The 24,296-nt window shown below is 52.1% G+C and overlaps 1 protein-coding gene and 1 pseudogene across 1 annotated transcript; both read left to right on the forward strand.

Moving 5' to 3' along the window:
- Positions 1–3,220: 3,220 nt before the first annotated feature.
- Positions 3,221–22,426, forward strand: PGAP3 (post-GPI attachment to proteins 3). Its single transcript, XM_012661784.1, has 11 exons — positions 3,221–3,399; positions 3,612–3,728; positions 7,117–7,235; positions 9,011–9,448; positions 11,061–11,158; positions 12,286–12,438; positions 20,348–20,410; positions 20,993–21,054; positions 21,409–21,545; positions 21,820–22,024; positions 22,186–22,426. Exons 4-11 carry the CDS (start codon positions 9,268–9,270, stop codon positions 22,247–22,249), a joined length of 963 nt encoding a protein of 320 aa, XP_012517238.1. The 5' UTR covers positions 3,221–3,399; positions 3,612–3,728; positions 7,117–7,235; positions 9,011–9,267; the 3' UTR covers positions 22,250–22,426.
- Positions 22,283–23,093, forward strand: LOC105822785 (annotated as a pseudogene).
- Positions 23,094–24,296: the final 1,203 nt, after the last annotated feature.

The raw sequence follows: 24,296 nt of genomic DNA on the forward strand, positions 1-24,296 counted from the left end.
TGATCTTCACAAGGTGTACACATTGGGGAGGAGACGGTCGCATGGCAGGGACCTCCATCTCAATCCTTCAAGTACATCCTTCTTGTTTCTTTGTGGGGACACTCAGTACCCAGTTCATTCAAGGTTTCTTCTCTGTCCCTTGCCATTTATTAGCCTGCTTAAGTCTGCCTCCGCACCCTATGTTCCACCTGGAGCCCCTGATCCCATCTATTCCCAAGGCCTGGTGGTAGGAGCAGGGATGAAAAGCAGGCATGTTTTTGTTGGAAATTCCAGCAAAATATTGCATGGGACATATTTATACTAACAAATTATTCATGGTTTACCTGAAATTCAAATTTAACTGGCCATTCTTACTTTTATTTGTTAAATCTGTCAAATCTTATTGGAATGCCCCAGCCAAGAATACACTCATATTGGTCAAGAGGGGATCAGAGGAACCTATCAGGGACTAGAGGATGAATGAGTGACACCAGCATTTCTTTTTTTTTTTTTTTTTTTTTTTTTGAGACAGAGTCTCACAGTGTTGCCCGGGGTAGAGTGCTGTGGCATCAGCCTAGCTCACAGCAACCTCAAACTCCTGGGCTCAAGCGATCCTCCTGCCTCAGCCTCCCGAGTAGCTGGGACTACAGGCATGCGCCACCATGCCCGGCTAATTTTTTCTATATATTTTTAGTTGTCCAATTAATTTCTTTCTAATTTTAGTAGAGACGGGGTCTCGCTCTTGCTCAGGCTGGTTTCGCACTCCTGAGCTCAAACAATCCGCCCGCCTCGGCCTCCCAGAGAGCTAGGATTACAGGCGTGAGCCACCTCGCCTGGCCACACCAACATTTCTTAACTTGCTTCTACTGCTGAGCACAGTTGTAGGCAGGCACTGCCACAGTGGGGCAGGGTGAGAACAGGGGACTCTGGGATCAAGATGACCTGGGTTCAAATCTTGAATATATCACATATTAGCTGTGTGACCTTGGACAAATGACTGAGCTTCTCTGATCTCAGTTTGATTCTCAGTAAAACTGCATCTGGCATACTGCCCTAGGGATTAAAGGAGATAATGCTCCCGCAGCACTCAGCACAGTACTTGGCACATAATTGCTCAATAACTGGTCCCAGATTTAGATATACTGGGGCAGATCCAGGTTTTGTGGGGCCTGAAGCTTACAAAATTTGGGGGACTCTCTTTAAGAAAAGGAATACAGCCAGGCCCAGTGGCTCATGCGTGTAACCCCTGCACTTTGGGAGGCTAAGGTGGGAGGATCGCTTGAGGCCAGGTGTTCGAGGTTACAGTGAGCTGTGATGACGCCACTGCACTCCAGCCTGGGTGAAAGAGCAAGACCTTGTCTCAAAAGAAAAAACAAAAGAGGAAGAAAAGAAAAGAAAGAAAGAAAAGAATACAATGTTATGAATATAAAAAATACAAAATTAGGCACATGCGTGCAAATGAGGGGCCTGAAGCTTACCCTTCTTTAACTCCATAGTAAGTGCCCTTCGGGTTGTAACCAGTGATGTTCAAACTTCAGTTAGGGTTCATTAGAAAGTCGGTTGTGAAACCAATTTGGACAATCAAGACAAGTCTTTTTTGTTGTTAAAGAAATAGAATGGAACAGAAGGATTCTAGCACATCACATGTAGTAAGGACAAGGTGTGGTTTTGTAGGTACGTCCTGGGTGGTGATGTAAAATGCATTTATTCCTTGGATCATTGTCACAAATGTTGGAGAAATATTGCCATGTATGGGGACAGCAGCCCTTCAGGATGGCCATCAATATTTCTATTTTCTCTTGGGTTAGGGTTAGGGTGTGGATCAGGGAAACTGAGTCTCAAAAGAGTTAAGCAATTTGCCCAGGACCTCTTAGGGCTGACAGGAAAAGTGGAGCATCTCACCCCATCATCCAGCCCCGGACCTAGTCAATGTGCCTCTCAGTCCTGCAGCCAAACAGCCCTTCTGGAAGGGGATACGCTGACCTGGCTCCAAGAGTCACTTGCTGGTCATACACTGGACAGCTTGCACCTGGGCGACTGCGCATGCAGCCTTGGAGAGCCCATCAGGCTGTTAGGGTCAGGTAAAAGGGGTCCCTTCTCCCCGCCCCTCGCCCGCCCTCGTGTCCCAGAGGGTTAGTTCAGCCGGGGAAGCTGCTGTGGACGCTATACTTTCTTGGACCCCCTACTCTGTGCCACCCTGACCGAGAGCCACATTCCTCATCGGAGGAGGCGAGTGTTATCGTCCCCCATTTTGCAGAAGAGGAACCCTGAGATTTCTCGAGGTAAAGTAACTTTTCCAAGGTCACAGAGCAGAGCTGGGAACTGAGCCTCGGAGGCTTTGGCTTCCCCCATTAACCTCAAGAGCCCCGAACCATGGGTGCCACGAGCCCACCCTCTCCCCAGGCCCCTGTAGGGGAGCCAGAGGCGGCTCTTCCAAGAAGTCCGCGTAACTACGTTCCCTCCCTCCGCAAAGATCCCGCCTCTCCCCTTCGCCCTCCGCCTCGGCCCGGGCAAGCCCACCCTCTCGGCACCCCAGATCCCAGGGAGAGACCGGGCCCGGACAATGCCCAGCCCCAGTGGGCTGCGGGGAGGCGGGGCGGTGGCGGGGGCCGAGCAGGCTGGGGGAGGAGCCGGGGTCAGGACTCACGCCCCGGGGAGGTGGCTCCAAGGGGCCGAGCCTCCCAAAGAGAATGAGCCCATTCAGAGCCGGGAAGGAAGAGGAAAAAACCTTGTCTGGGGTTTGACAAGAGGAGAGGAAGGGGGGCAGGGGTGGGCGCTGCTGATTCGATTTTCTCTTCTGAGGTCCCTCCAGCAGGGCCTGGCAGGAGAGCCAAGGAAAGGGGAAGTGTGAGGGACAAAGACGGAGAGGGGGAGTCTCGGGGGGGATGGGGGACGAGACTGATGGAGAGCCTGAGAGCTGGAGAGGGGCCTAGTGAGGGGCCTGGGGAGAGGGGAGCTGACTGCAGGACACAGGGCCGCAAACCCAGATCAGGGCAGAAGCGTGCGATCTGCTGGAGAACCCCGGGCCGTGGGCTGCGGGGTGACCACCGACGCCGAAGAGGCAGGACAGGCTCTGGCGCACTGGGGTGACCTCTAAGGGTCAGCAGGTGGGGGTCTGGAACTAACGACCTGTGAAATGCCAGTCAATCATTGACCAGCCCTGAGACTGGGGGTACACAGGAGACTGTGTGTGAGTGTGTGTGAGTGTGCGTGTGAGTGTGTGAGTGTGTGTGTGTGTGTGTGTGTGTGTGTGTGTGTTGGCACCAGAGTCTCCTCCCTCTACCTGCTTTAGCAGCCAGCCTGGGGTCAGAGGACTGAAAACAAACAAAAAGGGAGGAGCTGGTCCGGTCCACAGTTCGAGGTCCAGGCCACAAACTGGGGCCTACCTGGGGCCAAAGGAGAATCATTTAGAAGCTTCTGGTAAGAAAATTGGTACTTCCTAAAGGTGGCCTTTTATGAACACTTGTAGCCTAACCACGAGGAAGCCACTCCCTGGGCCCACAGTGAGTCCCAGGATTGTCCAGACCCTCAGCCACACTGACCCCAGGCTGCTGAACCTCCCTCAGCCCCTCTCACCACATCTCAGGAACGCAGGCCCAAGGCCCCGGGAGTTTGCCTTTGTCTCTCCCCAGGCTGCTTTGCTGAAACAAAAAGCATTCTTCTGTCCTTGGACTCACCCCACTATTATGCATGTACACGACGGGACCTGTGGCTTCCATCATGGCCTGTGCACATGCGGCTGTCTGGGTGTAAGTCTCTATGTTGTCATTGTGCTTGTGCTGGTCATTTAGCCTGTGCCTTTAGTTTATCTGTGGCTCTTTCCTCATTGGGTAGCTTTGCTTGTGGCCTTGAATATAGCTTCACTTTACCATCTGAAATAGAGAGTTGAACAGAATGGTTCCTAGTCACGTGTTTTAGGATTTGGTGTAGGGGAAGTGACCCCTTTAACCACCATGCTTGTCCCTCGAGAGCCCCACTGAGCCATCCCTCTCCTGGATTCTGTATCCTTGTGTCATGAGCATTGAGTGTTCCTGCCTGCTCCTCTCGACCGCTCCTCTGGCCCATCAGGACCCCAGGCTAACCCCTCTTGCTGTGGGAGGTAGAGACCATTGGGTGTGAATGAGGACACTCTTGCCTCTGGCTTTTGGTTTGGGGAAGAGGAGACTAGGACGCTTACAGAAGCAAACAACTATGGCAGTCGCAAAGTCTTGATTTTGGGGGACAATTCCAGTTTCAGATGATTTCATTCACTGAACTCACATTGTTGATTTTTCTCTTCCCTTGCCCTTTCCATCCAATCATTCTTTCAGATCTATCAACTCCTATTTTAATACCTTAGTGCTTTTTCTACCTCTACCACCAGCTAGTATGAGCCTCTATCATTTCTCCTCTGGGCTACAGCACCAGCCTTTGATCCCCCTGAGCGCTGCTCTTGCCCCCCTACAATCCTTTTGCTTTTCCCACAGCAGCCAAAGCAAATGTTTTAAACATAAATCAAATCATGCCATTTGCTCGAAGGCTAAAACACCCCTCAGCCGCTTCCCATTGCCTAAACTCTCCGCCATGACCTGAGACCTGATAGGACCTGGTCTCTGGCTGCTGCTTCAATCGCATTGCATTCCAGCCGGCAGCTTCTTTTCTGTTTTTCAAAGATGCCAAGCTTGTTCCTGCCTTAGGGCCTTTGCACCGGCTGTTCCCTCAGCCTAGAACAATCTGCCCCCAGGTGTTCACAGAGCTGGTTCCTTCTGGTCATGCAGGTTTCAGCGCAAAAATGCCTTTGCTAGCCACCCAATCCAAAGTAGGCTTCCCCTCCCGCCCCATGCCTCTGCCTTCCCTGATGCCACTATTATATTATCCAATTATATAGTTGACCCTTGAACAATGCAGGGGTTAGGGACACCAACACTCCCATCCTGTTCAGTCAAAAAATCCACATATAACTTTTTTTTTTTGAGACAGAGTCTCTCTCTGTCACCCCGGGTAGAGTGCAGTGGCGCCATCATAACTCACTGCAACCTCAAACTCCTGGGCTCAAGCGATCCTCCTGCCTCAGCCACCCCGAGTAGCAAGTAGCGAGTAGCTGGGGCTTTAGGCATGCACCACCACGCCCCGCTAATTTTTTTTATTTTTAGTTGTCTGGCTAATTTCTTTCTATTTTTGGTAGACACGGGTCTCATTCTTGCTCAGGTTGGTCTCGAACTCCTGACCTCAAGCGATCCTCCCTCCTTGGCCTCCCAGAATGCTAGGATTACAGGTTTGAGTCACCATGTCCAGCCCACATGTAACTTTTGACTCCCCCAAAACTTAACTCCTAATAGCCTACTGTTGACCAGAATCTTTACTAATAATGAACAGTTGATCAATACATATTTTGTGTTATGTGTATTATATACTATATTCTTATAATAAAATAAGCTAGAGAAAAGAAAATGTTATTAAAATTATAAGGAAGAAAAATGTTTACTCTTCATTAAGTGGAGTGGATCATCATAAAGTCTCTATCCTTATCATCTTCACTTCGACTAGGCTGAGGAGGAGGAGGAAGAGGAGAGGGAAGAGGAAGGATCATCGGGGTCTTGCAGTCTCAGGGGTGGCAGAGGTGGAAGAAAATCTGAGTATAAGTAAACTCTCCAAGTTCGAACGGTGTTATTCAACTGTTAACTGTATTCAACTCAACAATTGTCTGTTACTACACAAAATTGTTTTTACATTTTTTCTTTGTTTTCAATTGATTGTATATACAGATAGTACAAAATTTTAAAGGTACAAGAACAAAAAGTAAGTACTCACTTCCCTGTTTTCCAAACACACAGTTCTACTTCTCCCCAGAGGCAATAACTATTTCCACTTTCTTATATGTCTTTCTAGATATATTATCTAAAATAACAAATGTAATACTATATATTCTTATTTTTCTTCACAAGGTAATGTATTAATATTTATGTTGTGTGCACATACTGTTGCATTTTATACTTATCAAAAATATCATGGGCTGGGCGCGGTGGCTCATGCCTATAATCCTAGCACTCTGGGAGGTCAAGGGGGGAGGATCGGGAGGATCGTTCAAGGTCAGGAGTTCCAGACCAGCCTGAGCAAGAGCGAGACCCCTGTCTCTACTAAAAATAGAAAGAAATTATCTGGACAACTAAAAATATACATAGAAAAAATTAGCAGGGCATGGTGGCGCATGCCTGTAGTCCCAGCTACTCGGGAGGCTGAGGCAGAAGGATTGCTTGAGTTCAGGAGTTTGAGGTTGCTGTGAGCTAGGCTGACACCACAGCACTCTAGCCCAGGCAACAGAGCCAGATTCTGTCTCAAAAAAAAAAAAAAATCATGAGAATTTTTCCATATCTGTGCATTACAATTCTGCCCCGTTCCTATTAATTTCTGTTCAGCATTCTGTTGTATGGATCTCCCTCAATTACTGTAATTCATTCTCTATTGATGAACATTTGGTTGTTTCCCTCTTTTTGTTGTTGTCGTTGAAAATCATGACTAATGCTGCCATGAATAGCTTTGTACTTACACCATTTTGAGCTTTGTAGGTATATCAGAGCTTGTGTAAGTATACCAGGAGTGAAATTGCTGGGTTAGAGCATATGTATATTTCACAGTCTGATAGTGCCAAATTATCCTACATAGTAGTTGTACAATGTCCTCTTACATTAGCAGTGAAATTATCTTAATCTTTTGTTTGATATTTATGGTCTGTCTCCCTCCTGTGACCATGAGAAGGACAGTGCCTTGTTCATAACTCTGTTCCCAGAGCCTTGCACATGGTCAACTTCAATAAATATTTGATGAATAAGAAACCTTCATTGTAGACTATCCCCCAATTTTTCTCTAAGAATATGGTCAGCTTGTCTTTGAGCCCTTAGCACACTATACTATTTGCTTTATCTTTCCTTTTTCTTTTTTCACTAGTGCAATGGCTGACACAGTAGGGCTTAATAAGTCTGAGTTGAAGGAATGAATCTATGACTTTGACGGCTGTGGCTCACATTGGAAGCCAAGTTAGGAAGCAGATTGAGCTAAGAGAGGTCAATAGGGAAGTGGGGGATCCAGGCTAGAAAGTTGGAAAAGAGAAAGGCTAGGTAACTGCTGTCTACAGATTGTTGTCTGGGGCTTTGCTGACAGGGAAAATTCTCAAGAGCTGTGCCAGAGAGAAAATACCTCATCTTCCCTTGAGAGAGAGAGAGAGAGAACAACAGGACGGAAGTACCCATTGCCCCCCTCCAGCTTGTTTTCTCCATCAGGTATGTAGGCGTGTATTTTCAAGGACCTTTGAAATGCTTGGGACCCAAACAGATTTTCATTGTTTCCTCCAAAATATGGTAAGAAAACTATAAAAATTAATATTTTACTAAATATATATAAATGTAGCAACGTCAACTATTAACAGCAACTCAATTCAACTATGTATAATTATTTATAAATTTTATTTAATGTGGGGCATTGCCACATTTTAATATGTTTGACGTAATATAGGATGAGGTCTTCAAACTTGAAAACTTAAAAGTTTTAGAAGAGTCCTACCTAGAAGTCTTCTCAAAGGGAGAATCCCTACCTTGTCAGGATTTCATCCTCTTTAATCCTAAATGTCTTCATCTTTAAATGGGGATTCTTGTAGAAAGATAGATTCATCCCAGCATTATAGTAAGGACTAAATGAAAATATTAAAAAATGTATTGTAAAAGGACTGATCTATCAGATGCAAAGTAGTATTAGCACTTGATCGTTTCTAGTTGGCTCCTGGAGGGCTCAGTGGTTGTTTTATTCATTTCAGTTTTCTAGTCAGTATCAACTGGGTGGTCAACTCCAGGGGACACTAATCATGTGACATTTAACTGGAAGAGTTGCCATTCACAGAATATGCAGTGTGAATTGTGCTCCCCTGAGCACCACTCACAGAAAATGCAATATGAATGGTGCCTCCTGGAATTGTGCCCTCCTTAGCAAGGTGCTAGAGCTAAGGGATAAGGAAATGTTTGCTGAGTAAGGAAATGAGTGGAATCTGAAGTTACTTCTTGCTCATTCCACCACCCAGGATAAAAAGGAAAAGTTGACTAAGGGGTGAAGAAAGTGGGGGAAGAGGAAAGGTGATTATTAGCTACAAGGCTTCAATGCTTCAATGAGATTGCGGGGGTGCTGGTGGTAGTACAGGGGAGGTGGGGAGAGGGGATATTAAAGCAAGTATCCTATTCCCAGGTGTCTTCCTTAATTTTCTTTGAAATATTACATCTTCCCTATCTTGGTGTAGAACCACGCTGGTAACTTGACAGCCCTGAATTTGGCACCTAGCAAGCTCTTTTGTTGAATTGTGTTGTTCATTTTTTTTTTTAAATTACATTTAGCACCTAACATGAGCCAAATTCTGTGTTAATGCTGGAGGTAAAATGGTGAACAGGACAGCAGAGGTTCCCACTCTGCGTGGGGAAAACAGACCATTGTATATCACCCTCAAAGTGTTAACAATCACCCTCAGAAGATGGTGTTTAAATTGAGACTAGAAGAATAAGCAGAAGTGATACAGACTGAACGAAGTCAGGAAGTGGAAAGGACATGGTCCTTTGAAGTGGGTCTGCAACAAGGGAGTGAGGGAGATCAGTGGGCAAGGGCCGGATCGTACAGGGCTTGTGGAGTTTGGATTGTATCCTAAGGGTAATTAGGAACCAATTGAAATATTACGTCTTAGTGCTTATAGATTTTTAGGAAAGAAAGTGACGTGGTCAAATTTGAAATTTTGAAAATGGAGCGCAGATTGGAGGGGTCAAAGGTAAAGGCAGGGAGCCCTGTTAAGATGCTACTGCGGCTGTCCTGGTGACAGATGATGTGTTTAACCAGGGTGATGCCAAAAGAGATGGAGAGAAGTTGACAGTTCAGGTGCATTTAGGAAGTGAAATCCGACAGGACTGGTTACAATAAAATAGCCCTATCTCAAAAAAGAAAGACCCCGGAGAAGAAAAACAGAAACAAAACACTTTATTTTGCTCCTTTTTCTTTTTTTTTTTATTTTTTTGTTCTCTTACAGAGACCAGCTGTTGCATTTATTTTGCTCCTTAACCGATCAGGAGTCCACCTTCCCTTAACCCAGTCGCCTCAATATAAGGAGATGGCTGAGGGACGAGGGGCGGGGCAGGAACCCACAAAAATCCGGGAACTTCTATTCAAACTGGGTGGACGACAGCGGAGAGTACACTAAAGAACACAGGAACTTCCGGTTACTCCGGAAGTGGAAGTTTCACACGCTCCTAAGCTCCTCCCCCGGCGGCGAGCCAGGGTGAAGGCATGGCCGGCCGGGCGGCGCGGCTGGTGCTGCTAGCTGGGGTAGCTGCAGTAGCAAGCGGCTCCCAGGGCGACCGTGAGCCGGTGTACCGCGACTGCGTACTCCAGTGCGAAGAGCGGAACTGCTCGGGGGGCGCTCTGAAGCACTTCCGCTCCCGCCAGCCAATCTACATGAGTCTAGCAGGTAAGCCCCTCCCATAGAAAGCCCCGCCCATTGGTCTTGGCCCCGCCTCTTGTACTCTGCAATCTCTGGACCTTAATTTCCCTACACAGGGTCTCTTATGAGTGTGAGTGAGTGGAGCCCCGTGGGTGATGAGAGCCTCATCAGCCTGTCTTACTTTACCAGAAACTTTCATTCGCTTTTTATTTATTCAGTCAAAAGGATATTTACTAAATACTTACTGGGTACAAAGCCCTGGAATGACACAGAAATCACACCAGGGTCTTGCCCTTTGGAGCTTACAGTCCCCATGGGACATTAGCCTTCTCAAGTACAGGAATGATTTGAGTCCTAAAAGACTCTTAGATTAAGCACTAGAAGCATTTGGGATGGTAAGGAATCTACTCTGGCTTTGAGCAGGTGGAGGCAGGGATCATCTTGGAATATTTTTAACAAAGGAGGGCTTCCAACAGATACATTAAATTTGGACCTGTAACTATAATGGGCAAGGAACCAACACATTGAGCACTTACCATGTGGCAGGTGTTGCAATAAGTCTGTTAGTTTTTATCACAACCTTTTGACGTAGTTTCTCTAATCCCAGTTTTACAGAAACTCAGAGAGGTTAAGTGCCCTGTCCAAGGTCACACAGCCAGTTAGTGATAAAGCAGAGTTTCCACTTCTGGCCTGTTACAACAAACTTGTCCTTTTTACTATCACGTTGCATTCCGGACAGAGGGAACAGAGTGAGTGGATGCCCTGGGCAGATGTGGGCACATCCAGTGGCTTGCTTTACTCAGGGAGCAGAGTGCATAAAAGTAGTGACAAATAAGGTTGGAAAGTCAATTTGGAGCCTCAAAAGTCAGGCTGAAGAATTTGGGCTGCATTTGCAAAGCAGGGGGGTAAGACAGTAAGGGCTCCATCCTGGTGGGTAAGAGTAAATCCTGGCCTGGTGCGGTGGCTCATGCCTGTAATCCTAGCACTCTGGGAGGCCGAGGCGGGTGGATCATTTGAGCTCAGGAGTTTGAGACAAGCCTGAGCAAGATCGAGACCCTGTCCCTACTAAAAAATAGAAAGAAATGAGCTGGACAACTAAAAATATATAGAAAAAATTAGCTGGGCATGGTGGCATGTACCTGTAGTCCCAGCTACTTGGGAGGCTGAGACAGGAGGATCGCTTGAGCCCAGGAGTTTGAGGTTGCTGTGAGCTAGGCTGACACCACGGCACTCACTCTAGCCAGGGCAAAAGAGTGAGACTCTGTCTCAAAAAAAAAAAAAAAAGAGTAAATCCTGTGTTCAGGAAAGGCAAACATTAACCCAGGTTTACATAGGTGAGTCCATCTCACTCTGTTGCCTGGGTGATCAGATGTCAAGATCACCATCTTGGATGAAAGGAAAAGAGAGGAAACATCTCTATTTGCTCACTATACACTCCCACCCCTAAAATACACCTACATAGACACATATCCCTTCCATCCCTTATCCATTTAAGTGAGAAGGTAGAATTTTGAGATTTTTTCTGGTTCTTTCCCACGTGCAGACCCTCTTGGCCTGTGTTTGAGCTTGGGCCCCATTCCTGATCTCTTTGTACTTCTCTGTACTGGGGAGTCCACCAGGCCACATTTGTCTGTTTCAGGCTGGACCTGTCCGGACGACTGTAAGTATGAGTGCATGTGGGTCACCGTTGGCCTCTACCTCCAGGAAGGTCACAAAGTGCCTCAGTTCCATGGCAAGGTGAGTTGGAGGGTCAGGGTAGGTATATAGTGGTAGTGTGGTAGGCGTTAGATACCTCCCAGTTGGACCACACTGTCCAAGCAATCTGAGGCATGGGGTGATGGGTGTGTGTTCATACCTGTTCTTCTCAAATTTGCTGGTTTTTATATAATTGGGTGGGACCTGCCTCTGAATTTAGATCTACAAGATCCAGGAGGCTTTGAAGTCTCCTCAGAAAGGGGTGCTGGGGGCCGGGCGTGGTGGCTCATGCCTATAATCCTAGCACTCTGGGAGGCCAAGGTGGGTGCATCGCTCGAGGTCAGGAGTTCAAGACCAGCCTGAGCAAGAGTGAGACCCTGTCTCTACTAAAAATACAAAGAAATTAGCTAGACAACTAAAAATATGTAGAAAAAATTAGCCAGGCATGGTGGCGTGTGCCTGTAGTCCCAGCTACTTGGGAGGCTGAGGCAGAAGGATTACTTGAGGCCAGGAGTTTGAGGTTGCTGTGAGCTAGGCTGACACCACGGCACTCTAGCCTGGGCAACAGAGCAAGACTCTATCTCAAAAAAAAAAAAGAAAATGGTGCTGGGATTCTTAGGGTGGTTGAGATGCCCACCATGCTATAGGGAGAAATTTCCTGACACGTCGTGCCATGTTTTCTGTTGCTTTTCTGGTAGCAGTCTGGATTAATACTGGTCTGGATTGCCCAGCAAGGCATAGTTTGCTGGTGCCTTTCGAACCAGTATTATTTCATTCTAGCCTATTGAGGTTGGCAGGAATTATTCTCCCTACTTTTCCACAGAGTAAGCTGAGGCCCAAAGGACTGTGGTCAGCAGTAGAGGAGGGACTGGGACCTGTGTCTTCTGGATGGCAGGTCTGTGCTGTTTCCACCAGGCCACAGTGAGCCACCCACACTGGCCATCTGGTTTTCCCAGAGATTAGGGCTTACAGTGCTGTGCGTGCTGGCCAGGACAGGGGGCATGACCCTTACCCAGGCAATGGAGGAGCACTGAACCTGAGGCTTTAGCCAAAGTGCAGAGCTGAAGAGCCAGCTGGAGACCTGTTAATGCAGCATGTCAAGAAAAGTGTGACTGGGCCAGCTGGGGGTTGCCTGCCCCTCAAGCCACCTCCATCTGCTCCTTTTTCAGTGGCCCTTCTCCCGGTTCCTGTTCTTTCAAGAGCCGGCTTCTGCTGTGGCCTCTTTTCTCAATGGCCTGGCCAGTCTGGTGATGCTCTGCCGCTACCGTACCTCCGTGCCAGCCTCCTCCCCCATGTACCACACCTGCGTGGCCTTCGCCTGGGTAGGTAACCTGGCAGGATTCCTGCTGTAGCCCCTCCTCTAGGAAGGAGGAACTCTTAGATCCCTATTAATACCCAATAGGGCTAAATCTGCAGCTGTGGGGCGGTCACCCCTGGGGAATAAACAGGGAAAGTGCTGAATCAGGCCTTACCTTTCTAGCAGAGTCCCAGGCCAGGTGGTTTAGGAAGGAGAGGGGAGAGAGACATTTTTCTTGTCCTGAAGAGGAAGCCACTAAAAGACCCAGTAGGGCAGTTGACAAACACAGAAGGGAGATGGGTGGTAGAAGACCCCTCTGGAGGACTGGGAGTGATCTCAGTTCTAGCCCAGATCTACTAGACGGTGGCAGCCACAGGACTCTGTCTGGAGCTCAGCCTAATCCCAGACCATCCCTGGAGAAGCTGAGGTATGGTTCCATCTGAGTACCGAGAAAAGGCTGTCAGCCTCAGTGTGGTTGGTGTGAGCAGCCAGTATCCAGGGCCTGGAATTGTGCGAGAGACATGGACTAGGGTACAGATAAGAACTGTGACAGCCCTGGGGAGGGTGTGAGAGTCAGAGGCTGCAATGCACGTCTCTAGGTCAGAACCATCCCTATAAACCTTCAGGAAAAAATCCACACTCACCTGCCTGCTGTCACAGCAACCATTCACTCACGTGCTGAACACCTACTATGTGCCAGGCACTTTTCTGGGTGCTAGACACCCAAGAGTATATAAAAATAGGTCCCTAAATTTGAGGAGAGTAGAGGGAGTCCTCTAAACCAAGGGTGGGGAACCTGCAGCCTCACGGCCACATGTGGCCCTCCAGATCCCCAAGTGTGGCCCCTCTACCGAATCCAAACTTGATGGAACAGATCGCTTTATTAAAAGGATTTGTTCTGTAAAATTTGGATTAAGTCAAAAGGCCACACTCAAGGATCCAAGACTCAGAAAGTGCACAGGCAGGAGAGAGTGAGGGTCATTTGAGGACCTAAAAGGCCAGGAGGCCTGCCATGCAGGAAGCCAGGGAGTGGGTGTGAGATGGGTGGGCAGATGGGCGGCGCATGGGGCCAGCCCACGGAGAGCCTCACACTGTAGATCTTGACTCTCAAAGCATCAGGAAGCACCGAGGGATTTTAAGTGAGGATTGGGAAGAGAAGTGGTTTCATGAATAGATTTACTCTTTGGAGAACTCATTCTGGCTACTGTATAGAGAACAGATTGGAGGAGGCGGGAGTGGATGCAGTAGACCAGTTGGTAGTTTTAGCACAGGGCCCAGCAGCTATACTAGAGAGGTGACACAGGTCTTGGGCATTAAAGGGAAGTATGTTTCAGTTGTGTTTTGGAGGTAACATGAAATTTTTTAAAATTTTATTTTATTTATTTAACTAATATGCACAGCTCTGACTGTATTCCAGGTACCATTTTAAGCATTTGATAAATATTAACTTTGTTTATCTTGTAACAAGTGTCAAGAGACAAAATGACAACCAATTTAGTTACAGATCCAATTGGCTTTTATTTGCAATTCATGAATTGGGGCAGCCTTCATTCTGCAAATTAGAATGAGAGCTCCGCTGGGGAATAGCAGAGCAGTGCGTTCTGTACGGCCGGAAGGAGGCAGAACAATAGTGGGGAAAAAGCTGATTGGTTAACATCAGGTTACTTTTTTGTAAGGATTGAAGCAGAGGGTACTTCCTGTTTATGCTGATTTAGGTAGACTAGAATCTCCTGTTTTTAGGAAAAAGTGGTCTGTTCAGGGCTCTATCTGGCTCCTTAAAGTTTTAGTTTGATTATGTGGCATTGAGCATGAGTGACTCCATTTTGGTTTGCTCTGGTCTGCTGGGGCCTAGTGCAGGGGTTCTGTCCCAATCAGTGGGCCCCCATGGTGTTTGTTTAACACAGCTTATGAGGTGGCTATTATTATCATCCCCAGCGTACAGTGGAGGAAACCACAGACTGAAATGGTTCAATTGCTTCCCCTCGGTCGTGGAGCCAGGGTTGATTCCAGGTGTCTGGCTCCAGAGTCTCCACTTCCACCGTCTTGGCTGTGCTGACAGGCCGTGGTGGCGGGTTAGATGGGGAGAGAGGAATCAAGGATGACCCCTGTGTTTCTGCGTGTGAGACAGTGATGGGAGCTGTGAGTGTGGGTGAGATCACCGCGGGAGACGGAGACCTTGGACTGCGAGGAGAGAAGGGGTCTAGGATGGAGCCCTGAGAAACCCTAAAACCTAATGGCTGGATTGAGGAGGATCAGGCAGCGATGGAGACAGAAGGAGTGGCCAGAGGCGTAGGTGGAAAACTAGGAGACTGTGTCGTGTGCTCGGGGGAGCCCTGGGACAAGCACGGGAAGGAGAGAGTGGTTTGCGTTCCTGAATTTTACTGGACGGTCAGTGTAAATGAGAACTGAAGGATGCCGCTGGGTCTGGTGACCCAGAGGTCTCTAAGGACCTTAAGAAAACTGCTAGCAGGGGGTGTGCTGAGAAGTCCAGGCCGAGCCTTGGACCTGGGAGGTGGGCACCAGAAGGGGCCAGGGTAGGACACTGTTAAACCTCTAGGAAGTGTCGATCCTCCCTATACTTCCTATTCAGCAACTGTTAATGATAATCGTTATGAATTATGAAACACGAGCCATGTGACAGGCTTGTCCTAAGCACTCTACGTACATTTTCTTGTTTAATCCTCATAACACCCCTGTGAGCTCTGAGTAAGGCTCAGAGGGAGCAAAACTTGCCCGAAGTCAACAGCTAATGAGTTAGCAAGGAATGGAGACAGGCTTGGCATCCAGGGCTATCTGACCCCGCGGCTTGAGTTCCCGTCCCCTCTTCTGGGCTGCCACCATATCCTATGATGAATGTTCATGGAACATTTGCTGTGGGTAGAGACAGGGTTTAGCACTTGTAGGGGCTGAAGGCCCTGCCCCAGGGAGCTAAGGGTAGTGGGAGGCGCAGGTCCAGCAGGCCTGGGCAGCAGAATGCAGGCAGAGCCGAGGGGGCTGGGCAGGGAGGCCTGAGAGTTGTGAGGCAGGGAGACCACGTCCTCTAGCTGGGGACGTCTGCCCGGGAAGCTCAGGGAGGAAGGGGTTTCATTGGGACTTGCAGGCCTGGCAGGGCTTAGACACGTACATATCGGGGGAGAGAAGACTGGATTCCAGCATTCCAGGCCTGAGGCACATGTGAGACCTGGCCACATGTGGGACCAAGCCAGGCAACCGAGGGAGAGTCAGTCTGGCCCCAGCGTGGCTGTGTGAAGGGACAGGAAATGGAGCAGAGAAGGCACTGAGTGCCAGGCTGAGGGCCAGGGGCTCTGAGGTAGGCAGGGCCTGGCATCAGCACACACTGTCACAGGCAGGGGTGAGACAGAGGCACCACTTCCTGTGTAGGTCTCTCGCAGAGAAGGGAATTTGGTCCTGGCCAAGAAAGCAGGAAGGGCAGGGAAATTGAGGAGGTTGCACCTGTCCCCTTTCCCCTGGGGTTCTTCCAGGGACACTGCTTGTCTGGGCCCACTGCCTGTACCGCCCCCTTGCCCCGGCCCCTATTAGAGAGCATGGGGCAGCCCTGCCTGAACTCTCTGAACACAGCTCAGAGCCTCCTTGGGTAGACCGCAGATCTGAGGGGACCTCAGGGGGTCCTAGCCTTTGACTGCATGACATATGCCAGAGGCCAGTGGTCACTTCACAACGCTGGTCTTGATTTCCCTGATTCTTGGATCTTTCATCTCAATGGTGTCTGGGACTCAGCTTCCTTCTTGGCAAGGGGGTCACACTTCCCAGGGTATCCTGCAGTCCAGGGTGACCAAGGACCCTTAGGGAAAGAGCAAGAGAGTTAGGGTGGGAGAGAGCAGATAGCTGCAGCCTGTGTCTTAGGGCACCCTACAGGATATGGGGTTCTGGGACATGGGAACCCCTCATGCCACCAGCAGGCCCTCAAGGGACAGAGCCTCAGAGCGCACACTCCTGTCGATGACCTGGTTTGGATTTCCCAGTTGACCTTTAGTCCTGTGTGTGATTCTGCAGGAGGGAGGGATCTTGAGCTGTGTGGAGGGCGTGGCAGTGGACTTCGTCCTGGGCCGGGTCTTCTGGAGCAGTGGGGCTCCTGATTTCTGTTGGGGTGGGGTAGGAAGGCCCCTCACCTGCTCCAGGTTAGGTCTTGGAGGAGGAGTGTCTCCGTCTGATCTCTGGGAATTGAGGAGCCCTGCAGCCTAATGAAGCTTTGGTGCAAGAAGGCGGCCCCTGCCTTGCCACTTAGGTTTGGGCTTTGGCTGGGCAGCCGCCAGGCAGGGGTGGGGAGCCTGCCAAACCTCCGCACACCGTGGCCCTTTGACTTCACGGTGCAGGAGGCCCCTGCTCTCTGCCAAAGCTAGGAGCCAAACCAATTCCCCACCCCTTCATCTAGCGAGGAAAGGTCCTCAAGTGTAGAGATAAGGGGGTGAACTGGCAGGGAATTCCAAACTGTCTTTGCAGGATGATTTATGGGTATGAGGACTGACCGTGCACTCCCTCTGTTGAGGAAACTACAAGAGGTAGGTTAAGGCTGTAGCAGAATGGTGGTCAGACTTCAGGAAGGACTTCCCAACAGTCAGACAAGAGCCAGTGGAACAAGCAATAGCAGGAAATCAAGGAATCCTTTGTGCTGGTGGAAAAAGCCCTCCTTCCTCCATCTCCATCCACCTCTGTCCCCCTCTCAGGAAGGAGCAGGGGCAGGCTTGCCCTGCCCGAGGCAAAGGGTGAGACGCTGTGGCCTGGTGGGGGGGGCAGGATGGCAGCAGGCGTCATATTTAACATTCTGCCTCCCCCACTTCTGAGACACCAAGCTATTTAAAGACCCACTTGTCCCTACCGCCACGGTGTCAATGACAGCCCGGAGCACTGGGGCTTAGCGCTGGGGTCGAATTCCTGACAGATCTGGCTCACTTGGCATCCAACCAGTTTCACAGCTATGATATTTTTGTCTCGATTTTCTTATTTTCCAACAGACTGAAACAGCCTCTTGCTCTCCCTCTGCCCAGCCTCCATTTCCACCCCCGCGGGCACCCTGGCCGCCCCCTCTCCTCAGTGTTTACGCGCAGTGCTCGGTGCCCGCTGGGCAGGCCCTCGCCCTCCTGGCCAGTTAGCCCGTCCGCGCCCCGTTCCACGCGAGCTCGGCTGAGGAGCCTGAGAGCAGTCGTAGTTTGCATCTCGGACTTCCCCTTCCTTCCACGTCCATCTGTCCCTGCACCTTGATGACAAGCTCTGAGTGCAGAGAAATGGTATCTCTTCAGTCTATACTAGTGGGATAGTGGCTCAAGAGGAGGAGGGGCTCTTCCCACGGCTGCGGCTTCTGCATTCAGGGATGGAGAGATCCTGGGGCCCCGTGGTTTGACCTTGAACTTTGTGACCCTTGAAGAAAGGGAAGTTGGGGGTCAGGCGAAAGAAAGTGGTGAGAGTCACCCTGTGGGACACAATGAAGGAAACCGACATTTATGGAGCATCTGCTGTGTCCCAGGCAGCGGTAACAGCAACCGTTTACCTAGTGAGTCCTTAGTGCCAGGCGCTTTGCAGACATTGCTCTCACGACCCTCCTGTGCGGTGGGTACTGTCATGAACCCTGTTTTGTAGATGCGGTAGCTGAGACTCACAGATGGTAAGTTATGTGTTCAAGGTCACACAGCTATTTAGGAGCCGAAGCAAGACTTGAAGGCAGAGGCTGTTTCATGGTGGAAACTCCAGACATTCTGCCCCAGCCTGGAGCTGTGGAGGTGGCCCTAGGCTGCTGGGGAGACCACCCCTCCTCTGTCTAGGTGTCCTTGGCCTGCAGGAGAGTGGGACGCAGACTTGGCCCCTTCATTGTCAGGTCTGTGAGGAGCTGAGAGGGCTCTGTGCTGGTCAGCAAGGTGGAGTGAAATAACACCTAACACTTTCCCCGTCCTGGGCACCGTGCTGTACACTGTGTTTGCATTGTTCCTACAATCCTTATCAACACTATGATTATTCCCATTTTACAGATGAGAAAACTGAGGCACAGCAAGGCTAAATAACTTGCCCAAGGACACACGGGAAATGCAGGCTTTGCACCCTGGCAGTCTGGCTCTAGGGCTTGCGGTCTTAATGACACTACTTCCCAAATCTGAGGAGAGGGTGAGAAGAGGAGCACCCCCAAAATGGGACACTCCCCAGGGGAGAGGGGGACTTTTCAGGGGTGCAGAGTCCAGGCTTCAGGTGGATCTCTGTAAGTGGAAGGAACCCAGGGAGGTGGTTGGACAGGGGACTGAATAGCCCTCACATGGCCCTTTGCATATACACGAACACACACACCCTACTCTGGGTGTTCCAGCCACCACTTAGCTCAGTCCTCTTGTCACCTCTCCCTTCCTGCTGTGGGTGACTGGAACCCACAGGCCTGGCTGGCTGCCAGTCCCTGCTGCCTTCCCCTCCTTCCTCCCACACTGGCACCAGGGCCACTCTCCTCCCTAAAGATGTCCCTGTTCCTGGCCTGTCCAGGAGACTTGGTCCACACGATTGCCTGGGCCTTGTCTCCAGCCCACGCCTGCTCTTCTCCCCGTCCTGACCCCAAGCTTTGCAGCTTTGTGGGAGCAGTGTTCAGGAAGCTGCCAGGTTCAGTCACATCTTCCAGCCTCCAGACCAGGCCTCCGTGACTGTCTCTGCGGAAGAGGCCTTGAGCCAGGTGGGAGGGACAAAGTGGCCATCCTCAAAGAAAGAAGGAACCCGACCTAGACCAAGTCACCTGATGCCAGGGCTGAGAAGGAACTAAAATTTCACTTAGGCTGCTGATTTGTCCCAGGGACAGCTTGGGCTGAGAAGGGAAGGGCCTTTGTCCAGGTCAAGGGACGCACAAGCAGCAAGCCCAGCCCAGGGCCCAGGCCTGGCAGGCCACACCTGGCTGCCTTGAGCCCTCCCAAGCTGGCATTGTGAGAATGCCAGATTGGCTTTGCGACAGAGCCCTTCCCTGCCTCCACCCTTCTCTTCCCATTCTCTCCTAAGCTCCCCGGGCCTGCATTAGGGAACTCACTCTACCGGTGACCCTGCCACGGCAGTGCCTGACAGAGAGTGGCTTCTTGCCCTGCTCCTCTGTCCTCTGCCTGGCCTGCTTTCCTGGCACGCTGGGCCTGTGTGAGCAGCTCTTGGCCTTTACCCATCTCTGCAGGCCCATCCCACCCTCGCCATCCCTCCCACCTGCAGGCGGTTCCAGGCCTGGCCCTACTGTTCCTTCCTTTGGTTGTCACAGGTTTCCCATCCCTTCCTCCTGCCCATTTCAGTCATTTGGGCCTCTGCTGTGGACACAGCAGTCCCTGAAAAAAGTGCCAGCTCTTGCCCACCACAGCTCTTCCAGCCCTGTCCTCCACTCCTCCCAGGGCTTGGGAGCAGCCACTGGTCTGGCGGGTTGGGCCGGCCCAGCCAGGAGGAAGCTGGGCTCCCTTGGCCGCCCTCCTGCTCAGAGACTGGGCCCCAGTGGGACCTGCCTCATCTCCCTCCCTCCCTCAGATCACACCCCAAGCTGGCTGGAGCCCCTCCACCCCACCCACCTCATTCCCGCCCCCAGAGACTGAGGTCACTGGCTCCCCTGGGCCCTGGGTGGGGCTGTCATCACCTGCTGGTTGGGGGAGGAGGCAAGGCCCCTGGGGGCTGTTGTCTTAGCGATTGAGTAACCAGGGAACTTGGCTCTGTCAGAACTGGCTCCCAGGCCAGGCCGGAACCTGCGAACCTGTAGAGGCTGCAGCCCCCTGTGGCCTTGGGGGCTTGGGCTGGCGGGAAGTCAACCTGAGGGAACCAGGCTAGGAAGGGGTGGAGGGACATGGGTTTGTTCAGCGGCCCCCAGGGGCCAAGGGAAAGCACGTGTCTCACCCCAGAGAGCCCCTTCCAGAAGGCAAGGTGGATATGACCCTCTGGGGGTCTCCCCCACCGCATGGTGGCATGCTCACCAGCCTGTCCCTCCTCAGGTGTCCCTCAACGCTTGGTTCTGGTCCACTGTCTTCCACACCAGGGACACCGACCTCACAGAGGTGAGCGCCCCTCCAGCTCCCCCTCCTGCGTGGGACTATCTTAGAGGAGCCCAAGAGGGGTGGGCAGAGCAGGGCTCTGGAGCGGAGCTGACCCCTCTGAGGGGCACATACTCTGAGCGAGATGTTTCAGGCCTCTTCGTGCTCTTGAGCTGCACTCGACCCTTGTGAGGCAGGTGTGACTGTTACCTCTTTCTGACTGACAAGGCAGCCAAGCCTTGGAGAGGCGAAACCACTTGCTCAGGGTCGCCCAGCCAGTGAAGGGGCTCGATCAGGATTGAGTCCACGGCTGGTGAGCTCCGGACCAGGCTCTGCATTCCGCGACGGCCACCCTCCACCACTGCCTCTGAAGTCTCACTGCTCAGCACGTTTTTAAAAAATTGTAAAATGTGATCTCAAGGGTCAGTCTGTTCAATTCAGGAGTGAAACAGCGATAGGCAGAAGGAGCAAGAGATACCGTCCCCACTGACAACAAGCCCGGGACCCCCATTCCCTCCCTGCCCCCCTGCTTGCCCCCATCCCCGTGGGCCTTGTCCATCTCCCGCTCCCCTCACACTGGCCCCCCGTGGCTCTCCCTGTCCTCAGAAAATGGACTACTTCTGTGCCTCCACCGTCATCCTACACTCAGTGTATCTGTGCTGTGTCAGGTGAGCCTGCCTTGGTGGCTGCAGGGGCAAACTCCGGCCCTAGGGGCAGAAAGGGGTCACCCTCCCCTGGGGGGTGCTGCCCTGAGGGCCTGGTCTCCCAACACCCCCTCAGGCTGTCCTGGATGGGGACTCTGAGGCAGGACTTGGGGGGGCCTGGCTCCCCACAAGGAGCCGTAGCACTTGGCCCCAGGCCTCTGGGGGGCGGGAGGCCTGTCCAGCCAGCCTGTTTTGGTGGGGGAAGGGCTTAGTGGCTTCAGGGATCACATACTGATGTTGAGGGGAGGAGATGCTTCAGGGGATGCTGCTCTGGGGACGGGCCGCCCACCATCTGAGCAGCTTCTGATGGTGGGGCAGGACCGTGGGGCTGCAGCGGCCGGCTGTGGCCAGTGCCTTCCGGGCCCTCCTGCTGCTAATGCTGACCGCGCACGTCTCCTACCTGAGCCTCATCCGCTTCGACTATGGCTACAACCTGGCAGCCAACGTGGCTACTGGTGAGGCAGGGCTGAGGCCTCAGGGGCCTTGGGCTATCTGCAGAACTGCTGGCTTGGGATGCGGGTTGTGGGGGCGGGTAGGGTCCATACCTGTAGAAGGAGGTTCTAGAGAGACCCTTAGGGTGGAGGAAGCGGGAAGAATTTGAGGTGGGAGAGGAGAGGCTGGGAGAGCCTGAGGCTGATCCTGGGGTCAAAGAGCATGGGGCTGGGGGTGGCCTTGGGGAGAGAGAAGGAGTCCAGGGAATGAGCCTCTCCTGCCCCCACCGGCACCCAGGCCTGGTGAACATGGTGTGGTGGCTGGCCTGGTGCCTGCGGAACCGGCGACGGCTGCCTCACGTGCGCAAGTGCGTGGCAGTGGTCTTGCTGCTGCAGGGGCTGTCCCTGCTCGAGCTGCTCGACTTCCCACCTCTCTTCTGGGTCCTGGATGCCCACGCCATCTGGCACATCAGCACCATCCCTGTCCACGTCCTCTTTTTCAGGTTGGTGCTACTCCCTGCCTGGCGCCCGCCCGCTTTGTGCCCTTCCTTGCCTGCTTCTGCGCCCATCCGCCCCCTCCCAGCCTGCCTGCACTCCCCCCACCCCGCCCCCAAGGGAGCTCTCAGAGCTGCATGGCTCAGTGGGCTCCTCCCTCGGCCCACAGCTTTCTGGAAGATGACAGCCTGTACCTGCTGAAGGAATCAGAGGCCAAGTTCAAGCTGGACTGAGGACTCTGGGAGCGGGATCCTGCCCCCTCCCTGATGGTTCCCTCTTCTCCCCTCAACCCTCTCCATGAATTCTTTTCTCCTTTTAGCTTCTTGAACTTGGACATGAGGGATGTGGGCCCAGAATCATGTGGCCAGCCCACCCCCTTGCCAGCCCTCGCAGGTCTTAGAGCCTGTTCTGGGGACGGCCTCCCAGTATCTGGGGCTAGAGAACCGGTAGCCCCTCTGGTTTCTGGAGCTCAACTGGACAGAACTGAGTGTGTCCTTAGCTCTACTCAGAGAAGAGCTGCCTGTTTCCTCCCCACCAGGTTCCTCCCTGATCCCCTGCTCCCTGGCTGGGTCCCAGAGCCCTCGGTGTATCTGGGACACCAGGCACTACCTGCCTTTGGGGAAACAGTGGGGTCTCCTTCGGTTCCCCCCTGCCCTCCTCCAGGGCACCACTAGGTGGCACTGGATGCTTGCTCTTTGGTTAGCCAAATTTCAAGGCCAGTCTCATTCTCCCCATGGGATCTTAAGGGTCCAAGCTGCTGGGACTGGGGAGGGGTTTCACCCTGACAGTTGCCCCAGCCAGACTCCCAGGAGGCCTCACCACATTCCCCTTTAGGGCTGGACACCCGTAAACCCAGGACAAGAATCCTGTGCTGCTGTCCTGGTTGGGAGCCTGCACACGAGTGTGCCCAGGAGTGTGGGCCAGACCAGTTGTGTAGCTGGGTGGGCCGTGAGCATGGGCTTGGGTGTGTGTGAGCCTGGGCCGGGGTGTGCAGTGTGGAGAGTGGGGTGTGTGCGTGGCGGGGGCGGGGGTTCAAAGTGTGTGTGTTCAGGGAGCGGGTGGGTTAGCGTGGGTTAGGGGAACGTGCACGCGAGTGTGCGCGTGGGTGTGTCTGAGATGCGTGGGGATGCAGGTGAATGCGCCACACAGTCGGAGGAGGCTGGAGCAGGATGGGAAAATCATGTCACCATCAGTAGTTGATTATTGAGTACCGACTGTGCCCAAGGCCCCAGCCAGGCGGGCAGCCATGATATCCCCATGTTCTGCCCGGGGGGCCAGGTGTCCAGGATGCCTGTGTGTGGATGTGCTCCTGTCCCGTGCCCCTTTGCCACCCTCCTCCAAACCTCACAGGGCCCCCATACAGCTTAATAGCACCCTCCAGAACCAGCCCCTCAAGGGCCGAGGAAGGAAAATGGAGATCCCCTGGACTCTCTCCAGCCACCTTGTCTCCTCACCTTAGCATAGTTGGGCTCTTCCTTCACCCCCCTTTCCCTGCTGCCAGCCCCTTTGCCGCAGCCTGGACTTCTGGAAGGGACCAGGTGATCTGAGGGAGGAGGGGAGACAGCTATGGCTGGATCTGGTTTCTGCTCTCCCCAGAGGGGCTAACTGTCCCAGGGGAGCCCCAGGGCAGGCAGGAGCCACACTGTGCCTGCATCCCAGTAAAGGTGACCCCCTGCCAGTTGCCAGCAGCCCTGGCACAGTCCTGCCACACAAAAGTAGAATGTGGAGCTCCAGAACGTTCCATCCCAAAAGCAGTCTCTGTGATTGGTGCAGGGAAACTGGATTTTGCTTTGTTCCTGCCCCCTTCTTCCTCCTTGAGAGAGGGGAGCTTGCTAGGACTCCAACCTCAGGGACTTGGGTGGCCTATGTTAGGTTCTTTTGATACTGAAAACTATTTTAAAGTAGGAGAGTAGCAAGGGACACGCTTAATAAATCAATTCTCAGCCTCACCTCCCTTGCTCAGCTCATTTGTGTGAGTTGGGGAGGGTGCTGGAGGGAAGGAGAGGACCCAGAGCTGGCTGGAGGCAATAGACAAAGGTGGGGTCTTCACCTGGGCCCCTGGGGGTGGGGCAGTGGGACCAGGTGTGGAGTTGGGCAAAGCTCAAGTCCAGCTTGGGGGAGGGAGCTGGTGCCGCGTCTTCCCTCTCACTAACCTGGCCATTGTGCTTAGTAATACCCGCTACCTCCCCACCGCCTGCAAATTCCACTTAAGTCCCCTAAGTTTCCCCTCTCTCCCCCTTTCTGGTCTGAGCCAGGCTGCACCATTATTTGTTACTTAAC

The sequence above is a fragment of the Propithecus coquereli genome, unplaced genomic scaffold (assembly GCF_000956105.1).
Source record: "Propithecus coquereli isolate 6110/MARCELLA unplaced genomic scaffold, Pcoq_1.0 Scaffold119, whole genome shotgun sequence".
Lineage (NCBI taxonomy): Eukaryota > Metazoa > Chordata > Mammalia > Primates > Indriidae > Propithecus > Propithecus coquereli.